This window comes from Schistocerca piceifrons, chromosome 7, assembly GCF_021461385.2.
Source record: "Schistocerca piceifrons isolate TAMUIC-IGC-003096 chromosome 7, iqSchPice1.1, whole genome shotgun sequence".
Taxonomy (NCBI): domain Eukaryota; kingdom Metazoa; phylum Arthropoda; class Insecta; order Orthoptera; family Acrididae; genus Schistocerca; species Schistocerca piceifrons.
Window position 1 is genome coordinate 219,241,142 of NC_060144.1, and position 18,936 is coordinate 219,260,077.

At 43.1% G+C, this 18,936-nt stretch overlaps 1 protein-coding gene across 4 annotated transcripts in view; it reads right to left on the reverse strand.

The window, feature by feature from the left end:
* The window catches only part of LOC124804674 (lysoplasmalogenase-like protein TMEM86A), a 469,371-nt gene that overhangs the window by 382,877 nt on the left and 67,558 nt on the right, over positions 1–18,936 (reverse strand). For 2 of the 4 annotated variants that reach the window (XM_047264917.1, XM_047264916.1), the window contains exon 1: positions 10,336–10,506. The exons of 1 other annotated variant lie outside the window; for it this stretch is intronic. In XM_047264917.1, the coding sequence (XP_047120873.1) occupies positions 10,336–10,374 (39 nt within the window). In that variant the 5' untranslated portion in view covers positions 10,375–10,506. Of the gene's footprint in view, positions 1–10,335; positions 10,507–18,936 lie in introns of those variants that run through there. One more of the 4 variants, XM_047264915.1, reaches the window with a different exon arrangement.

Genomic DNA, 18,936 nt, shown 5'->3' on the forward strand with positions numbered 1-18,936 from the left:
GTAGAATAAAGGAATGATTTAAAAGAAAAAATTGTGTGCATTTCTTTTGGAGTGACACTCGTAGATACAATATGGTACTCTTATGTTCACCTCTATATGTTGAAGATCGGTGTGTGCCTCTTCCATCTTCTCATCTACTGTGACATTATGTAAAATTCCTCTTAATTTTTTTCACCCTTCTCCATAGGTTTTAGGGGAGCGTTCGCCACCATATCTTGTTACTTTTAGGACATACGCCTGTTTGCGGATAATCTATGGCATGGGAGTGACTATCAACCGCTGGGTTTTCTCATAATATGTTATGTATATCACGACTTGACTCCCCCCCCCCCCCCCCCCAAAACAAAAAGGGTTCAAATAGCCCTGAGCACTATGGGACTTAAACATCTGAGGTCATCAGTCCCCTAGAACTTGGGACAACTTAAAACTAACTAACTTAAGGACATCACACACATCCATGCCCGAGGCAGGATTCGAACCTGCGACCGTAGCGGTCACGCGGTTCCAGACTGTAGCGCCTAGAACCGAACGGCCACACCGGCCAGCTGCAGTGCAGGTGCTTTGAAATCTGTAGTGCTTAAGAATAAAAGCATTTCACAGCTGAAGCTGTTTTACCTCTCTTAAATACTTTGCAGAAATTAACTGCATTATTCTGCTGCTCCCATTTTCGGTAGAACTGCAAAATTTGAATGATAAACCCGTACCTTTACAAAACAAAGGCATCTAAACCATCGTGAACGGTTTACCGATAAAACGTAAAAAAGCAGCATTCTGTAAATTAAGTAGTTATTTGAGTTATGGCCGACAAACATTTCGGTCATTGTCTCACGGAAACAGAAAAAAAATGTAGCCAACTAATATTTTATAACTCTAAGATCCCATGCGAATCATCAGGTGACACTAAGGTCTCATATGAGGGTTTTCAATTAATAGAGACGACGCAAAAAGGGGGATCGTTTTCTGCATCTACATCCATACTCTGCAAACCACTGTCAAGTGCATAACAGGACAGCCCATTGTTCCAGCTACTAGGACTACTACTCGTTCCATGAAGTGCGGGAATAATTATTATTTAAATACATTTGTGTGTGCTGTAAGTAATATAATACCCTCCTCGCGATACCCACTGGAGCGTTACGTAAGGGGTCGTATTATATTTCTAGACTCGACACTTAAAGTTGCTAAACTTTGTAAGTAGGCTTTCTCGTGGAAGTCCGCGTCTATCTTCTAGCGGCTGCCAGTTAAGGTCTTTCATCACCTCCGTGACACACCTGTGACCAGTACTGCTGCCCTTCTCTGTGTACGTTCTATTTCCCCCATTTAGTCCTATTTGGTACGAGTCCTACAAACTCGAGCAATATTCTAGAATGGGTCGCAGGAGTGTCCTGTTAGAAATCTTTTTTGCAAACTTATTTCCCTAGTATTCTACCAACGAACCCGTGTTTGCCACCTGTTTTCCTTAAAACCGAATCTACTTGAGTGTTCCATTCCATATCCCTATAACTGGTTACCCAGGTATTCGAGTTAACCACTTCCAGTTGCGACTACTTGATAACGTAGTCATACTACATTTTCGTTTTGTGAAGTGCACCATTTCACATTTCGGAACATTTCAACCAAGTTCCCAATTATCGCACCAACTTCGAAATCCCATAAAAATCTGACTGCCTGTTTGTGTAGCTTTCTTCCGATAGTAATTTCTTACAGGTAATTCCTTTATCTTCTTGAAGTCTGGGATTAGTATAAATACGGTCTGCGAGGCCATTAACAGAGAGTATGAACTGCAATGGCCCAAACATATTTCCTTTGGACACGTCTGCCGTTACTTTTTCCGTTTGTCTACGAGTCTCCATCGAAGGTAATGATTTTCAGTATGTCACGTGAGGAAAGTGGGTGTTGGGTTTCAAATGATCAATGTTTTCGGAACTCGTGCTCTTTGGCACGTAGGAGGTAATAACCGTAACATATCTTATTACTATTTTCATACATGGTTAATACTGTTTACGTTATGTCCTGGGACACTGCTGCAACAACACTTTTACATTTGAACAGGGCGATGTACATTTAACGGAGTTTTCGAGCTCGTCAATTGTTTCTTTGAACCTTATCGCAAAAACAACTGCGCGACGTGCTGAGCGTGACGGCCAAGGCGGTTTGCACAGCACATTAACACTTCCGTTGCCAGGTAGATACAGCAGAACGAGAGTTAAAGTGCACTGCGCAGAAAGGTTATCTACCTCACATTTAGCTCAACTACGGGCATTTTTGCGAAGTATTTCACCGTGAACATTTCGAGCTTAGTATCAATAAACCAATGTTTTAAATTTTAATGCCGTTACGAATGTGCTTTCCATCAGGAAGTGGCGGACAGTTAAAACGTGTGCGCAATGTGTACTAAGTGGTGGGGTAGAGCCACTTATCAAATGACGATGGCGTTACGCTGATGGAAAAAAAGTGGTTTAAATCTCCCGGACTTACCGTATATTATTCACACATCAGCATCAGAAGAGGAAACTGGAAGCATAAATTACTTCCCTGAATGTTGCCTGTAGACAACCTTTTTCTAAGCTATGCAGTCAGTGGAACCGAAGAAAATGGTTCCACAGTTGAACGGTGTTCTGTATTTTTAGCCTTTTGTGAATGCTCTTGCCAACAGCACCATAAAATAAATATGTAACTAGTTTTCTCAGAAATGTTTTGTTTATACAGATTTTGAACTACTTCTGCTTTAAAGATCAGGAATATTGTGAGGGGGAAGAGTATGCTAAAAACGCAGCCCATTCAAAAACCGGTATCCTTAATAAAATTGTAGTAATTACACAGCAATAAATTCACCCTCTTTGTGTTACCCCATTCCGTAAACTTTCATCGGGATCTTTAACTTTTTACGACGTTATCATGGCTGCCGGCAGCAGCCTATACATTGCTGACACACTGTGTGCGTGTGAGAGAGAGGGAGAGAGAGAGGGAGGGAGGGAGGGAGGGAGGGAGGGGGAGAGAGAGAGAGAGAGAGGGAGGGAGGGAGGGAGGGAGGGAGGGAGGGAGGCAGGGAGGGAGGGATAGAGAGAGAGAGAGCACAGTTATTTAATCGTCTCGCTGCAGACCGTATCTTCAATGGCCAAGAGCAGTCCAGTATTATATCACGGTCTGCTGCAGTCCAAATTGTTCCGCGAATGACACCTATTACACGACACACAAAATTTTTCTTACGGAACAATGTTAGTGTGAAAGGGTAGCACCGTCCACTAGGTGTTCGGAGTCGTGTGTCCATTGAAGCTAGTGCGAAAGCTGAACGGAACGCAGAATAGCAGCGTCACCGACAGCTATACTTATCGTTAGTTGAAACTGAAAAGCATTGTTGGCAAATATTAGTAAGCTGCAGCTTCCGCCAGTCACTTTTATTTGTTTCTCATCTTTGTGATCTGGTCTGTCCCTCCGCGTAGTTATACCAATGAAATAGTCAAACGGAATGGACCAAGATGACGGCAAGGACTGCGCAACTTGAGGAAATGCCGGGTACGAAGCCAGAAAGCCGCAGTGTATGCCGCGAAAGCATACACATGTCTGTGCAGTCTTTTAGAGACGTGTGTGGTCAACAAAGCATCAGGTCTAGATTTAGCTGATCTTGAAAGTGAGATGATAATCAGTGCAAGACGCATGTATCGTAGAGTATCTGAGATTACAGAAGAATTCCAGTTTTCGACGTCAATCGTGTCTGCAACGGATCTTCAATCAACATCTACATCTATACACCGCAAGCCACCTGACGATGTGTGGCGGAGGGTACCTTGAGTACCTCTATCGGTTCTCGCTTCTATTCCAGTCTCGTATTGTTCGTGGAAAGAAGGATTGTCTGTATGCCTCTGTGTGGGCTCTAATCTCTCTGATTTTATCCTCGTAGTCTCTTCGCGAGAGATACGTAGGAGGGAGCACTATACTGCTTGACTTCTCGGTGAAGGTATGTTCTCGAAACTTCAACAACAGCCCGTACCGAGCTACTGAGCGTCTCTCTTGCAGAGTCTTCCACTGGAGTCTATCATTTCCGTAACGCTTTCGCAATTACTAAATGATCCTGTAACGAATAGCGCTGCTCTCCGTTGGATCTTCTCTATCTCTTCTATCAACCCTATCTGGTACGGATACCACACCACCGGTGGTCAGTATTCAAGCAGTGCGCGAACAAGTGTACTGTAACCTACTGCCTTTGTTTTCGGACTGCATTTACTTACGATTCTTCCAATGAATCTCAGTCTGGCATCTGCTTTACCGACGATTAATTTTATATTGTCATTCCATTTTAAATTACTCCTAATGCCTGCTCCCAGATAATTTATGGAATTAATTGCTTCCAGTTGCTGACCTACTATATTGTAGCTAAATGATAAGGGATCTTTCTTTCTATGTATTCTCAGCACATTACATTTGTCTACATTGAGATTCAATTGCCATTCCCTGCACCTAGCGTCAATTCTTTGCAGATCATCCTGCATTTCAGTACAATTTTCCATTGTTACAACCTCTCGATATACTAGAGCATCACCCACAAAAAGCCTCAGTGAACTTCCGATGTTATCCACGTGGTCATTTTTATATATTGTGAATAGCAATGGTCCAACGACACTCCCATGCGACACACCTGAAATCACTCGTACTTCGGAAGACTTCTCTCCACTGAGAATGACATGCTGCGTTCTGTTATCTAGGAACTCTTCAATCCAATAACGGAATTGGTCTGATAGTCCATATGCTCTTACTTTGTTCATTAAACGACTGTGGGGAACTGTATCGAACGCCTTGCGGAAGTCAAGAAACACGGCACCTGCTTGAGAACCAGTGTCTATGGTCCTCTGAGTCTCGTGGACGAATAGCGTGAGCTGGGTTTCACACGATCGTCTTTTTCGAAACCCACGCTGATTCCTACAGAGTAGATTTCTAGTCTCCAAAAAAGTCATTACACTCTAACAATATTGCAGAAAGGATCATTTCCACACGCGTGAAGTGCCGCACTGGACGACTGCAAGTGGTTAACGAACAGGCGTCACGTCGTCGTCTCAGAAATATACGGGGCGATCGACGATGATCCGATAATGATATCGCGGACGTGTTGAATGTGGGGCGTCTGCAACCCATTCTTTCCACACCTGTATATAGCCAAATGCAGCCGGCGACCTGTCACACATCCAGTGCTTTCCATGACTTTGTGTCAATCAATGCGATATTAATCCTCCCCCTCACTACTACTACTACTACTACTACTACTACTACTAATAATAATAATAATAATAATAATAATAATAATAATAATAAGAGGGTGAGTCAAATGAAAACCTTAAATCTGTAATAACAAATCGAAATTTCACGCCGTTATCCTGTAAATTGGTAAGCGTGCTACAAACAGCGTACAGAATGGCCTGCAGGTGGCAGCATAGTGCAGATGCACGCATACCGTCGCAGTATCAGTATGAAGATGGCCGTCCCACTTGCGAATTGCACCAGGGAAGAACAGCGTTCTGGTATTCGGTTTTTGCGTAGTGAAGATGTGAAAACTATTGAAATTCATCGACGAATGAAGGTTCAGGACGGTGATGCAAATTTGTAACAGCAGCAAGTCTACGAATGGAGTAGAAAGTTCGCAAATGGTGTGACTTCATTGGAAGATGCTCCTCGTCCAGGTCAGGCACAACGAGTTGTGACTCCACAGAACATTGCAGCAGTTGAAGCCGCAGTGAAGGAAAACGGCCGAGTGACACTGAATGGCATTGCAGCATGTTTACAGATTAGTCATGGGTCAGCATGCCACATTGTGCATGATGTGCTCCAGTTTCACAAAGCGTCTCCAAGATGGGTGCCACGAAAGCTGACTCCTGAAAGGAGACAACGACGTGTTGATGTTTGTGAAGAATTTCTTCGGCGCTTTGAACGAGAAGGTGATGGCTTCCTTGCAAGAACCGTTACTGGGGACGAAACTTGGGTTCACTTCCAACCAACCGCAAAGGAAGAGAGCGAGCAAGGAATGGCGCCATTACTCATCACCAAAACCAAAGAAGTTTCGAACAGAACCATCAGCAGGGAAGGTTATGCTGACACTCTTTTGGGGCGAAAAAGGCGTCATTTTGGAGCATTACATGCCTAGAGGGACCACTGTCATGAGTGCATGATACACAGATCTCCTAAAAAATCATCTGCGGCCTGCAATCAAATCAAAGCGACGTGGATTGCTGTCACCAGATGTCCTTTTGCAACGTGACAATGCAAAGCTCCACACTGTCCGTACAACAGTTGCAACAATCACAGATCTGCATTGTGAGTGTCTTCCTCATCCACCATACTCACCAGACCTTGCCCCAAGTGATTTCCGTATATTTGGACCACTCAAAGACGCAATGGGAGGAAAGAAGTTCCGTTCTAATGAGGAGGTACGCCACGCGGTGCATGGGTGGTTGCGCGGACTACCAAAATAATTTTTTTCTAAAGGAATTTATGCACTTTGTAAGCGCTCGAGGACTCGTATTTGAGCGTGGGGGAGATTATGTTGAAAAGTGATACAGCTTTGTACCACTTCTGCACAACAAATAATACTTAAAAAAATATTTAAGGTTTTCATTTGACTCACCCTCGCAATAATATCTTCTGTCGTGTGGTTGACTTGTTACTCGACAGCCAACAGTACTAGCATGAGTGGTACTACACGGTCCAATCACGTTCATAGGACCACCGTCTGTGTTGAAAGTCAACGTGCAGTAACCACTCACAGACGGCAGACGGCAGGTGGCAGTCCGTAAAGCACGTCGGGGGGGGGGGGGGGGGGGGGGCACGGAAAACATTGCAGTCGTTGTCGTAATGCAGAAACGAAGCGATTTATCTGACGTCCAGAAGGGCATCATCATTGGCTATCGGCCCAAGGGTGAGGAGGGGGGGGGGGGGGAAGCATTTCCGAAACGGCTAAGTTTGTGAAATGTTTGTGTGCGTGCGTATCCAAAACTGGCGCAGAGACAACTATGATGCAACGCGGGCTATAGATGATTTGGACGATCGGCGGATGCGGAGATGTGCACTGTCAAATAGACGTGCAACTGTTCAGCAACTGACCAGCCAGATGTAGTAACGGGCTATCAACAGTCTCTCCTCAATGAACGTTCAGCGAACGTTACTGGAGATGTGCCTCGGTAGCAGGCGCTTGGTTCATGCATCCGTGCTGATTACAGTTCATCGGCGACGAAGGGTGGAATTTCAAGCCAATACTGTAACTGGACGTCCGCGGAGTGCCGACGGGTGGCCTTTTGAAATGGATAACGTGTTATGCTCCATCGGGCGGATGGCCCTCAGCGTGAACGGCGTGAAAAGTCTGAAAGAAAACACCTTGCAACAATCATCCCCAGTGTCCGGACGGAGGAAGAAGCGTTGTTGCCTGGTTGATAATCGTTGTACTGGAAGGCACAATGAATGAACGCAAGTACGCACTTATTCTTGGGAACCAAGTCCACCCCTACAGAAGCGAATAAATGCAAATAGTGCTATAAATGTGAAGTGGAGATATCGAAAGTTCTACGTTCCAGTTTTTCACGTAATGCGTTTTCAATGCTACTGTGTTCTCGGTACGCCGTTGTATGTACCTTAACTTTTTTGTTGAAGTGCCAAGTCACGGTAGAAGAAATGGAAGCAACGACTTTGTTCAGCAAGATTTAACAGAAAACAGTCGACTCAGCTAAAGCTATGAAGTCAGTCCATGTAATTCCAATGCATACCGATGACTTCCCTGATTTTAAAGAAAAATTGTTGCCAACACAAGCGCGTAGGATCTCTCAATACCATATTATCAAAATGCTACACTCTCGTCCAACTCATACAGCTACTGAAAATTTCCTCTCTCGACAGAAGAATGGGAAAATACCAGTGTATTCAAAACAGGAAAGACCATGGCTGTTGTATGCCATGACGTACGTTATCTGAGAGACCAACCACGTTCATCAGTTCAACAGAAAGACCTGGTAGCGATCTTGCCATTTCTTTTTCCATATCGCAGGGGGTTCAGAAACTTGCATCATTAGATCCCAACAATGGAGTTGTGCAAGATACTTCTGTATCTTCTTTACGGAAGTAAGCAATTTATTCTTTGAGTTTTAGATGACATAAGAAATGGTTTTCGTTGTTGAAACATTACTGCTATATTTATGCACTTGTATTATCACAATTGAAACAAAATGTCTCAGTATCAATGTTACTTTGAACAAATTTCTTAGCGGGCACTTAGAACTAATCAGTTCCCTGCTATGGCACTTAGGGCGTTCTTAATAAATTATTTATTTTCCGATTTGTCTCATTTTTGCAGTGATACGACGAGCAGCGTCTGGTATCAACTCCTTCAGAATTTTTAGATACAACTATAAGTACAAAGAGGAGTACACTGCGTTTTGTTTCTTCTGACAAATGTGAAATTCGGCACTTACAATTAGAACATTTGACATTTTGCAATAAATTAATATGTCTCACTGTGTCAGAGATAAAATTGTAATCTGTATATTTAGCATAGCTTCTGTAATTTCGTGTTTCATATTTTTCACAGCAACGTAAGCAGTGAAGGTCTCTTCTTGTTATTTCGTTTTCAGTCTGTCTTCATGTACGAAAGCCATTTGTTCTTGCTATATGTAATCTGGTATAATAATAAAATTAACTTGCGTTCAAACCCGGCCGCGTCGCCGTGCGGTTCTCGGCACATCAGTCCGGAGCCGCGTGACTGATACGGTCGCAGGTTCGAATCCTGCCTCGGGCATCGGTGTGTGTAATGTCCTTAGGTTAGTTGGGTTTAAGTAGTTCCAAGTTCTAGGGGACTGATGACGTCAGATGTTAAGTCCCATAGTGCTCAGAGCCATGTTTTTGCGTTCAAACATGTTTCGCTTTACTACCAGGGTGATTAACGTCCTTTACTTATCACGGATAAGTAACTGTTTTATGTTTCAGATATTTAATTATGCTGGGAACCGATTGGTTTTGTGACGTGCCATCGTATGCTCATTTGTGGTTTTAGACGTCGAGCCTTGCAGTCTAGATTATTTTTTTATTATGAAGTTACGATTACTGTTGTTTGCAATGCGAATCATTTGTTGCATTATACCTTACCTTATTACCACGGTCCGCCGTCACCAAACTTTTTCGCTGCCCAACGACGACTCTGCACCTGGCACTAGAAGCAGCCAGAAACTGCAGGTAACGGATCCGCCTTCGACCAAGTAAAATTTCGCACGCCTTACACTGTTTGTTTATATTCTTTGAAATAAAACTGAAAAATTCGGTCGATTTTGAAAAAAGAAAAAAAATACACGACAGGGGTTCGAACACGGTACCACCGGCGCGGTAGTCGTGAACCTTAACCGCTGCGCTACACTGACTTGCTGGAAACAGATGTAATGTTACAGGTATACAAAGCGGGCAATGATCTTCAAAATCGATTTTCTCAAAAACCAAGGCCCGTCGCTAAAAAACCACATAGCCAGGTATTCAGGATAAGTGTCTCTACAACATATTTGAAGCGCATCAAAATCCGTGATTTTATGTATGGAATGTCCCCTTGTCAATTATTTTTGTGAAGGGGACGGCATCCGTTTGTTCTAGAAGCGAGCCAAGACGGACGCTTTTCTGCGATTACTGCAAATTTATACGGCATTATCATTTATATTTTGTAGAGACATAACCATTCTAGGCGCACTCGCATATTGTTGTATATAGTAACTGATTTAATGTCTCACTTTGTCTGTGATACTTCAATATAGTGATATTACTTAATATTTGTTTCATTTTATGATAAAAGTCATCCTCAGCTGTACTGCGTCATGACAGGGTGAAAGGTTCCTTGTTCATTAAATGCACATAAATAGTCCAGTACGAACCATTCGTCCGATGCGTAAATTTTTTCGAGGTCCGATAAAAGAAGTTTTCATTGGAAGAGGTATCCACGGTCGAGCAAAAGAATCAGACCGGACCTTACACAGAAAGCCATTGTGAAGCGCGCCTAACAAAAAAGTCAAGTATTTACAAACATTTACTTAAGGAATTACTTAAGTGTTTCAGTAAGCTGGCTCACTCCGTATCATTTATCTATGCACGATCATGTGAGAATTCACAATGAAAGAAAATTTAAAGACTCTACGTATACGAGTACTCAACTCACTGTGGAAATTCGCTCAAAGTAACAGTACTGAGCAGCAGCCTGCAGTCATTGCGCACTGTATTTAACCTTGAATATATCCGAAAGTGTGCGAGTCGCTACGGCGAGAGCGCCTCCACCGTATACACGGCACCACATTTCAGTTCTCCTGCGCGCAGCTGCACCGTGCTTACCGAAGCCCTGTCCGCAGCGGTCGGCCCTGCGACGCTCATGGTGTAGCGGTGGTCACTAGCCTGCCGGCGGCAGCCCTCGGTGGTGGAACAACGCCACTGCGGAGGCCCAGGCGATAGTCATTTGTTATCGTCGCGGCTTACGTAGCGTATTTGCGGGTCGCTCCGTCCCACAAGGCGAACGCTATGCTTGTGTCGCAGCTGCTCGCGTCAGCGGGTTTGGCAACCGGTGCTGGGGGCGTGCGTAGTGCGTGCACTGGCGACTCAGGGCCGCGGGCGCGTATGCCGCTGACCGCTATCTATTCGCCGGAGCGTTAGTCCCAACATCGCGCCTCGATCCAATAAAACAAGTAACATTTTCTCCTACGAACTGAACGCATCGATATCGAGCACATCCTTTCAGTGTTGTTAATGTGATGACAAATAGAAAGTTTCCTCACAGAGTCTTTTTTTCAGTGCAGTCTTCCGACTGATTTGATGCCATAAATCTCTCTCCTGCGCTAACCTCTTCAAACTTAGAATAGAACTTGCATCCCACGTTCCCAGCTATTTGCTGGATGTATTCCTGTCTCCGTCTTTGCCCTTTACAGACCCCTCTAGTACGGTGGTTCCCAACCTGGGACTAACTACGCCCTGAAGGGTAAAATGAAATTTTCTGAGGGGTCAAAAGTAAACGATCCAATTCTGTTTCACTCACGCAACTATTATTTTCAAAAGATCATTACTATTATCACAATTTTGCAAGACTCTAGTAACATAAGAATTTTTAACATGTGAAAGGTGGCTACACTGTGCCACTGCGCCAGAGATTGCGCCAAAGAGTACTATTAAGCCGCCTCCACAGTGCGTGTTAAGATCTCATGGCAGTCAGTGGTTGTTGAGAGTTCGTAGAGGACAGTGTGTGTTAAGAGCTGGTGGTTGTCGTGAAGTTGGAGTAAGATGTTGTAGTAAAGAGTGTTGTTCCATGTTTTATGCAGTTATTTGATGGGAGAGATAGCAGATGTTATTGTGTGCATTTCGTCAATATATATGAAGGTAAAACTTACAATGCTCTTTTATTAATTGTGTATCTGAAATAATGCGTCACTACAGGTTCAGTCAACAAAGCATCTGGCTTGTGTTCTTGTATTAGAGTGAATTCTGGTTTTCTTACGCAATTACAGTTTTTCTAAATTTCTTTTGTCACGTCAGCATAGTTGGTATTTAAAAAAATTCTTGTCTTGTTGGAAAAGAACCGTGCCAGATGTGGACGTTGAGTCACACTCCCACATACAGAACAGTTACATTTGTGCTTGGATTTTGTAGGTTTTATAGTTGCTGGGGACTTAATTAATTAACTGTATTTACGAAAATTTTCTTACATTGTTTGTTGCAGTCAGATAGCGTAATAATACTAGTCAGGGCCAACCGATTACGAGACACTGCGTAATCGGACATACAGCAACGAAAAATAAAAAAAAACATTTTCAATCATATATATTTAAGAAAGCCCCCATGCACATGTTGCAGTTCTGTCAGCAACCCTGATAAATTAATATATCAAAAATCCACCTCAGTCGCGAAATGTTATTGGTCTTTACTCAGGTTTCAGCGAGAGAAATCTAGCCTTCTTCAGAAGCATAAAATAAACTAATACACGCGAGAATAAGGCACGGTCAAACATAAAAAGCTTAAGTACCAAGGTACCATGACAAGCTACGTTACTTAGCTGAGGAACAGCCCCGGTCCCACTTCGTGGAAGCGGTCGGTTAGCCGCGGACGCTACGTAGCTTGACGTGGTATCTTGGTACTTTAGCTTTTTATGTTTGACCGTGCCTTATTCTCGCATTTATTAGTTTATTTTATGCTTCTGAAGATGGCTAGATTACTCTAGCTGAAACCTGGGTAAAGACCAGTAACATGTCGCAACTGAGGCCGATCTTTAATATATTACTCGAATACACTACTGCCCATTAAAATTGCTACACCACGAAGATGACGTGCTACAGACGTGAAATTTAACCGACAGGAAGAAGATGCCGTGATATGCAAATGATTAGCTTTTCAGAGCATTCACACAAGGTTGGCGCCGGTGGCGACACCTACAACGTGCTGACATGAGGAAAGTTTCCAACCGATTTCTCATGCACAAACAGCAGCTGACCGGCGATGCCCGGTGAAACGTTGTTGTGATGCCTCATGTAAGGAGGAGAAATGCGTACCATCACGTATCCGACTTTGAAAAAGGTCGGCTTGTAGCCTATCGCGATTGCGGTTTATCGTATCGCGACATTGATGGTCGCGTTCGTCGAGATCCAATGACTGTTAGCAGAATATGGAATCGATGGGTTCAGGACGCTAATACGGAACGCCATGCTGGATCCCAACGGCCTCGTATCACTAGCAGTCGAGATGACAGGCATCTTATCCGCATGGCTGTAACGGGTCGTGCAGCCACGTCTCGATCCCTGAGTCAACAGATGGGGACGTTTGCAAGACAACAACCATCTGCACGAACAGTTCGACGACGTTTGCAGCAGCATGGACTATCAACTCGGAGACCATGGCTGCGGTTACCCTTGACAATGCATCACAGACAGGATCGCCTGCGATGGTGTACTCAACGACGAACCTGGGTGCACGAATGGCAAAACGTCACTTTTTAGGATGAATCCAGGTTCTGTTTACGGCATTATGATGGTCGCATCCGTGTTTGGCGACATCACGGTGAACGCACATTGGAAGCGTGTATTCGTCATCGCCATATTCGCGTATCACCCGGCGTGATGGTATGGGCTGCCACTGGTTACAAAAAATGGTTGAAATGGCTCTCAGCACTATGGGACTCAACATCTTAGATCATAAGTCCCCTAGAACTTAGAACTTTGTTGTTGTTGTGGTCTTCAGTCCTGAGATTGGTTTGATGCAGCTCTCCATGATACTCTATCCTATGCAAGCTTTTTCATCTCCCAGTACCTACTGCAAACTACATCCTTCTGAATCTGCTTAGTGTATTCATCTCTTGGTCTCCCTCTACGATTTTTACCCTCCACGCTGCCCTCCAATACTAAATTGGTGATCCCTTGATGCCTCAGAACATGTCCTACCAACCGATCCCTTCTTCTGGTCAAGTTGTGCCACAAACTTCTTTTCTCCCCAATCCTATTCAATACTTCCTCATTAGTTATGTGATCTACCCATCTAATCTTCAGCATTCTTCTGTAGCACCACATTTCGAAAGCTTCTATTCTCTTCTTGTCCAAACTATTTATCGTCCATGTTTCACTTCCATACATGGCTACACTCCATACGAATACTTTCAGAAATGACTTCCTGACACTTAAATCAATACTGGATGTTAACAAATTTCTCTTCTTCAGAAACGCTTTCCTTGCCATTGCCAGCCTACATTTTATATCCTCTCTACTTCGACCATCATCAGTTATTTTGCTCCCCAAATAGCAAAACTCCTTTACTACTTTAAGTGCCTCATTTCCTAATCTAATTCCCTCAGCATCACCCGACTTAATTAGACTACATTCCATTATCCTTGTTTTGCTTTTTTTGATGTTCATCTTATATCCTCCTTTCAAGACACTGTCCATTCCATTCAACTGTTCTTCCAAGTCCTTTGCTGTCTCTGACAGAATTACAATGTCATCGACGAACCTCAAAGTTTTTATTTCTTCTCCATGAATTTTAATACCTACTCCGAATTTTTCTTTTGTTTCCTTTACTGCTTGCTCAATATACAGATTGAACAACATCGGGGACAGGCTACAACCCTGTCTTACTCCCTTCCCAACCACTGCTTCCCTTTCATGTCCCTCGACTCTTATAACTGCCATCTGGTTTCTGTACAAATTGTAAATAGCCTTTCGCTCCCTGTATTTTACCCCTGCCACCTTTAGAATTTGAAAGAGAGTATTCCAGTCAACATTGTCAAAAGCTTTCTCTAAGTCTACAAATGCTAGAAACGTAGGTTTGCCTTTCCTTAATCTTTCTTCTAAGATAAGTAGTAAGGTCAGTATTGCCTCACGTGTTCCAGTGTTTCTACGGAATCCAAACTGATCTTCCCCGAGGTCCGCTTCTACTAGTTTTTCCATTCGTCTGTAAAGAATTCGCGTTAGTATTTTGCAGCTGTGACTTATTAAGCTGATAGTTCGGTAATTTTCACATCTGTCAACACCTGCTTTCTTTGGGATTGGAATTATTATATTCTTCTTGAAGTCTGAGGGTATTTCGCCTGTTTCATACATCTTGCTCACCAGATGGTAGAGTTTTGTCAGGACTGGCTCTCCCACGGCCGTCAGTAGTTCCAATGGAATATTGTCTACTCCGGGGGCCTTGTTTCGACTCAGGTCTTTCAGTGCTCTGTCAAACTCTTCACGCAGTATCGTATCTCCCATTTCATCTTCATCTACATCCTCTTCCATTTCCATAATATTGTCCTCAAGTACATCGCCCTTGTATAGACCCTCTATATACTCCTTCCACCTTTCTGCTTTCCCTTCTTTGCTTAGAACTGGGTTTCCACCTGAGCTCTTGATATTCATACAAGTCGTTCTCTTATCTCCAAAGGTCTCTTTAATTTTCCTGTAGGCGGTATCTATCTTACCCCTAGTGAGATAGGCCTCTACATCCTTACATTTGTCCTCTAGCCATCCCTGCTTAGCCATTTTGCACTTCCTGTCGATCTCATTTTTGAGACGTTTGTATTCCTTTTTGCCTGTTTCACTTACTGCATTTTTATATTTTCTCCTTTCATCAATTAAATTCAATATTTCTTCTGTTACCCAAGGATTTCTACTAGCCCTCGTCGTTTTACCTACTTGATCCTCTGCTGCCTTCACTACTTCATCCCTCAAAGCTACCCATTCTTCTTCTACTGTATTTATTTCCCCCATTCCTGTCAATTGCTCCCTTATGCTGTCCCTGAATCTCTGTACAACCTCTGGTTCTTTTAGTTTATCCAGGTCCCATCTCCTTAAATTCCCACCTTTTTGCAGTTTCTTCAGTTTTAATCTACAGGTCATAACCAATAGATTGTGGTCAGAGTCCACATCTGCCCCTGGAAATGTCTTACAATTTAAAACCTGGTTCCTAAATCTCTGTCTTACCATTATATAATCTATCTGATACCTTTTAGTATCTCCAGGGTTCTTCCATGTATACAACCTTCTTTCATGATTCTTAAACCAAGTGTTAGTTATGATTATGTTGTGCTCTGTGCAAAATTCTACCAGGCGGCTTCCTCTTTCATTTCTGTCCCCCAATCCATATTCACCTACTATGTTTCCTTCTCTCCCTTTTCCTACACTCGAATTCCAGTCACCCATGACTATTAAATTTTCGTCTCCCTTCACAATCTGAATAATTTCTTTTATTTCATCATACATTTCTTCAATTTCTTCGTCATCTGCAGAGCTAGTTGGCATATAAACTTGTACTACTGTAGTAGGTGTGGGCTTCGTATCTATCTTGGCCACAATAATGCGTTCACTATGCTGTTTGTAGTAGCTTACCCGCATTCCTATTTTCCTATTCATTATTAAACCTACTCCTGCATTACCCCTATTTGATTTTGTGTTTATAACCCTGTAGTCACCTGACCAGAAGTCTTGTTCCTCCTGCCACCGATCTTCACTAATTCCCACTATAACTTCAACCTATCCATTTCCCTTTTTAAATTTTCTAACCTACCTGCCCGATTAAGGGATCTTAGAACTACTTAAACCTAACTAACCTAAGGACATCACACACATCCATGCCCGAGGCAGGATTCGAACCTGTGACCGTAGCAGTCCCACGGTTCCGGACTGCAGCGCCAGAACCGCACGGCCACCGCGGCCGGCCATTGGTTACACGTCGTGGTCACTTCTTGTTCGCATTGACGGCACTTTGAACAGTGGACGTTACATTTCAGATGTGTTACGACCCGTGGCTCTACCCTTCATTCGATCCCTGCGAAATCCTACATTTCAGCAGGATAATGCACGACCGCATGTTGCAGGTCCTGTACGGGCCTTTCTGGATACAGAAAATGTTCGACTGCTGCCCTGGCCAGCACATTCTCCAGATCTCTCACCAATTGAAAACGTCTGGTCAACGGTGGGTGAGCAACTGGCTTGTCACAATACACCAGTCACTACTCTTGATGAACTGTGGTATTGTGTTGAACTTGCATGGGCAGCTGCACCTGTACACGCCATCCAAGCTCTGTTTGACTCAATGCCCAGGCGTATCAAGGCTGTTATTACGGCCAGAGCTGGTTGTTTTGGATACTGATTTCTCAGGTTATATGCACCCAAAATGCGTGAAAATGTAATCATATGTCAGCTCTAGTATAATATATTTGTCCAATGAACACCCGTTTATCATCTACATTTCTTCTTGGTGTAGCAATTTTAATGGCCAGTAGTGTAATAGATTCGTAAGTTATCAATATTACTTATACTTTTTCTCAATTAATAGCATTAATGCGATGGAGGTTACAGGTTAAAAATATATGTTCATATGTGTGTGAAATCTTATGGGTCTTAACTGCTAAGGTCATCGGTCCCTAAGCTTACACACTACTTGACCTAAATTATCCTAAGGACAAACACACACACACCCATGCCCGAAGGAGGACTCGAACCTCCGCCGGGACCAGCCGCACAGTCCATGACTGCAGCGCCCCAGACCGCTCGGCTAATCCCGCGCGGCGTTACAGGTTCCTCACATAGACCACCCACTACATACATTTGTTGTGTTATGTCCCTTACATCACCGAAGACAATGTAACGTAACAAATGCGAAATATCTCAAGAAAATTCATTCTCCAAATTCAAGACAGTACCTTAGAAACTGCTTCATTAGTCGCTTCGAAACAGAAATGAAAAGACAGCACGACACAGCAGTAACTACGTAAGGGCTACTATAGCGCTGTACACAATGTTACTACATTACCATTATTATTTTTTACTATTACCATTAGTGGCTGTGGTCAGAAACAAAGCATTAACAGTCTGAAGTCTTCCAACTTCTGCCAGCTCAGAATTAAGGAGTGCAGCAATCAAGTGATTTACGAACATTAAGCATAGTGCACGCATTTTAACTTGGTTGATTTTTAATGGGGTTGCAGTGTACAGGTCACGCAAGTGCCGCAATGGAGAGGAGTAATGCAGGGGAAGTATGTTTTGTAACGAGTGTGTGCACTCTCAGTGGATAGATTGCTTTCTTATCTGAGTAGTTGCGAGCAGCACTTGCCATGAACCGGGAAGCCTTCGTCATTCATTCTGTCTTGCTATTTTCTCACTGTCCATGCTTCACTACCATACAATGCTGTGCTCCAAACGCATCTCAGAAATTTATTCCTCTGATTAAGGTCTGTGTTTGACACCAGCAGACTTTTCCTACCCTGTAATGTTCTCCTTGCTTCGGCCATCATACGTTACAGTATTTTGCTTCCAAGGAAACGGAATTCCATAATTTCAGATACTTTCTCATCACCAACTTTGATGTTAAGTTTCCCGCTACAATCATTTCTAATGCTTCTCATTACTTTGGTCTTTTCCGGTTTACTATTGATCCATATTGTATACTTACTAAACCACAGCCTTTCTGGGTGTATGCACCACCGCATCGCGCAGTGCGAAATGCAGAAGACGGCTTCGTAATGTTGAAAACGTTGCAACCTCCACCCCCTCCTAGAGTTTGTGTAATAGCTCTCTCTCTCTCTCTCTCTCTCTCTCTCTCTCTCTCTCTCTCTCTCTCTCTCTCTCTCTCTCTCCTTACGCTTACCTTGCTCGCTCAGCCTATCTCGACCTTTTCCAAAACATCACTTCTGTTTTCTTCCTCATTGCTAAATGTTTGTGTGTAGTCAGCTGAGAGCTTGGTTTGGTGGGACGAGGTTACCGGTAAAATAGAATTAAATAATAAAAATAATATTAATAACAACTTTATATTTTGTTTCAACAGAAAATTATCTCCTCTATTTTTTTCCTGTTTCTATTTGCAGTTATGGTGCTAAGATCTGGAACAAGGGATCGGCTGACAGCAATTCTTAGAGCATTTTTTAAGTTACTATCAGAAATATTTGCACGCAGTTTTCGTACAACGCAAAACAGAAAAAACCTTTCACATACACATGTGGAACCGAACACAGAAATAGTCTTCTTTGCTTCTCTGAGCAACTTAGGAAGCTCTTCCGTTGCCAAAATTCAGGTGGAAATCAAGCAAAGAGTCACTGCAAAATAATCCTTTCGATGATCATCGGTCAACAAATCGATTAGTTCGAAATGTAAATCGGGAGGCGCACTTTCAATTGCTATCGATAAGGTCGGTACAAGCACGTCAAGTAATGGCTGCAAGTTAGTAATTTCCTGTGACGGTAACAAAAATAAATATTAACAAATGAAAGTAATGTATAAATTTGCTTTGAAGAACTAAAAGGCGGTATGTTTTAATAAACAGGTACTGTGGACTGTTGTTTTTAATGTAGCGTTACACTTGTACCTTTAACAAAACCTATTCTGCTGTTAGTGACATATCGGAACATTACCTGGAATCGGTCACTGAACTTACACTCCTTGAAATTGAAATAAGAACACTGTGAATTCATTGTCCCAGGAAGGGGAAACT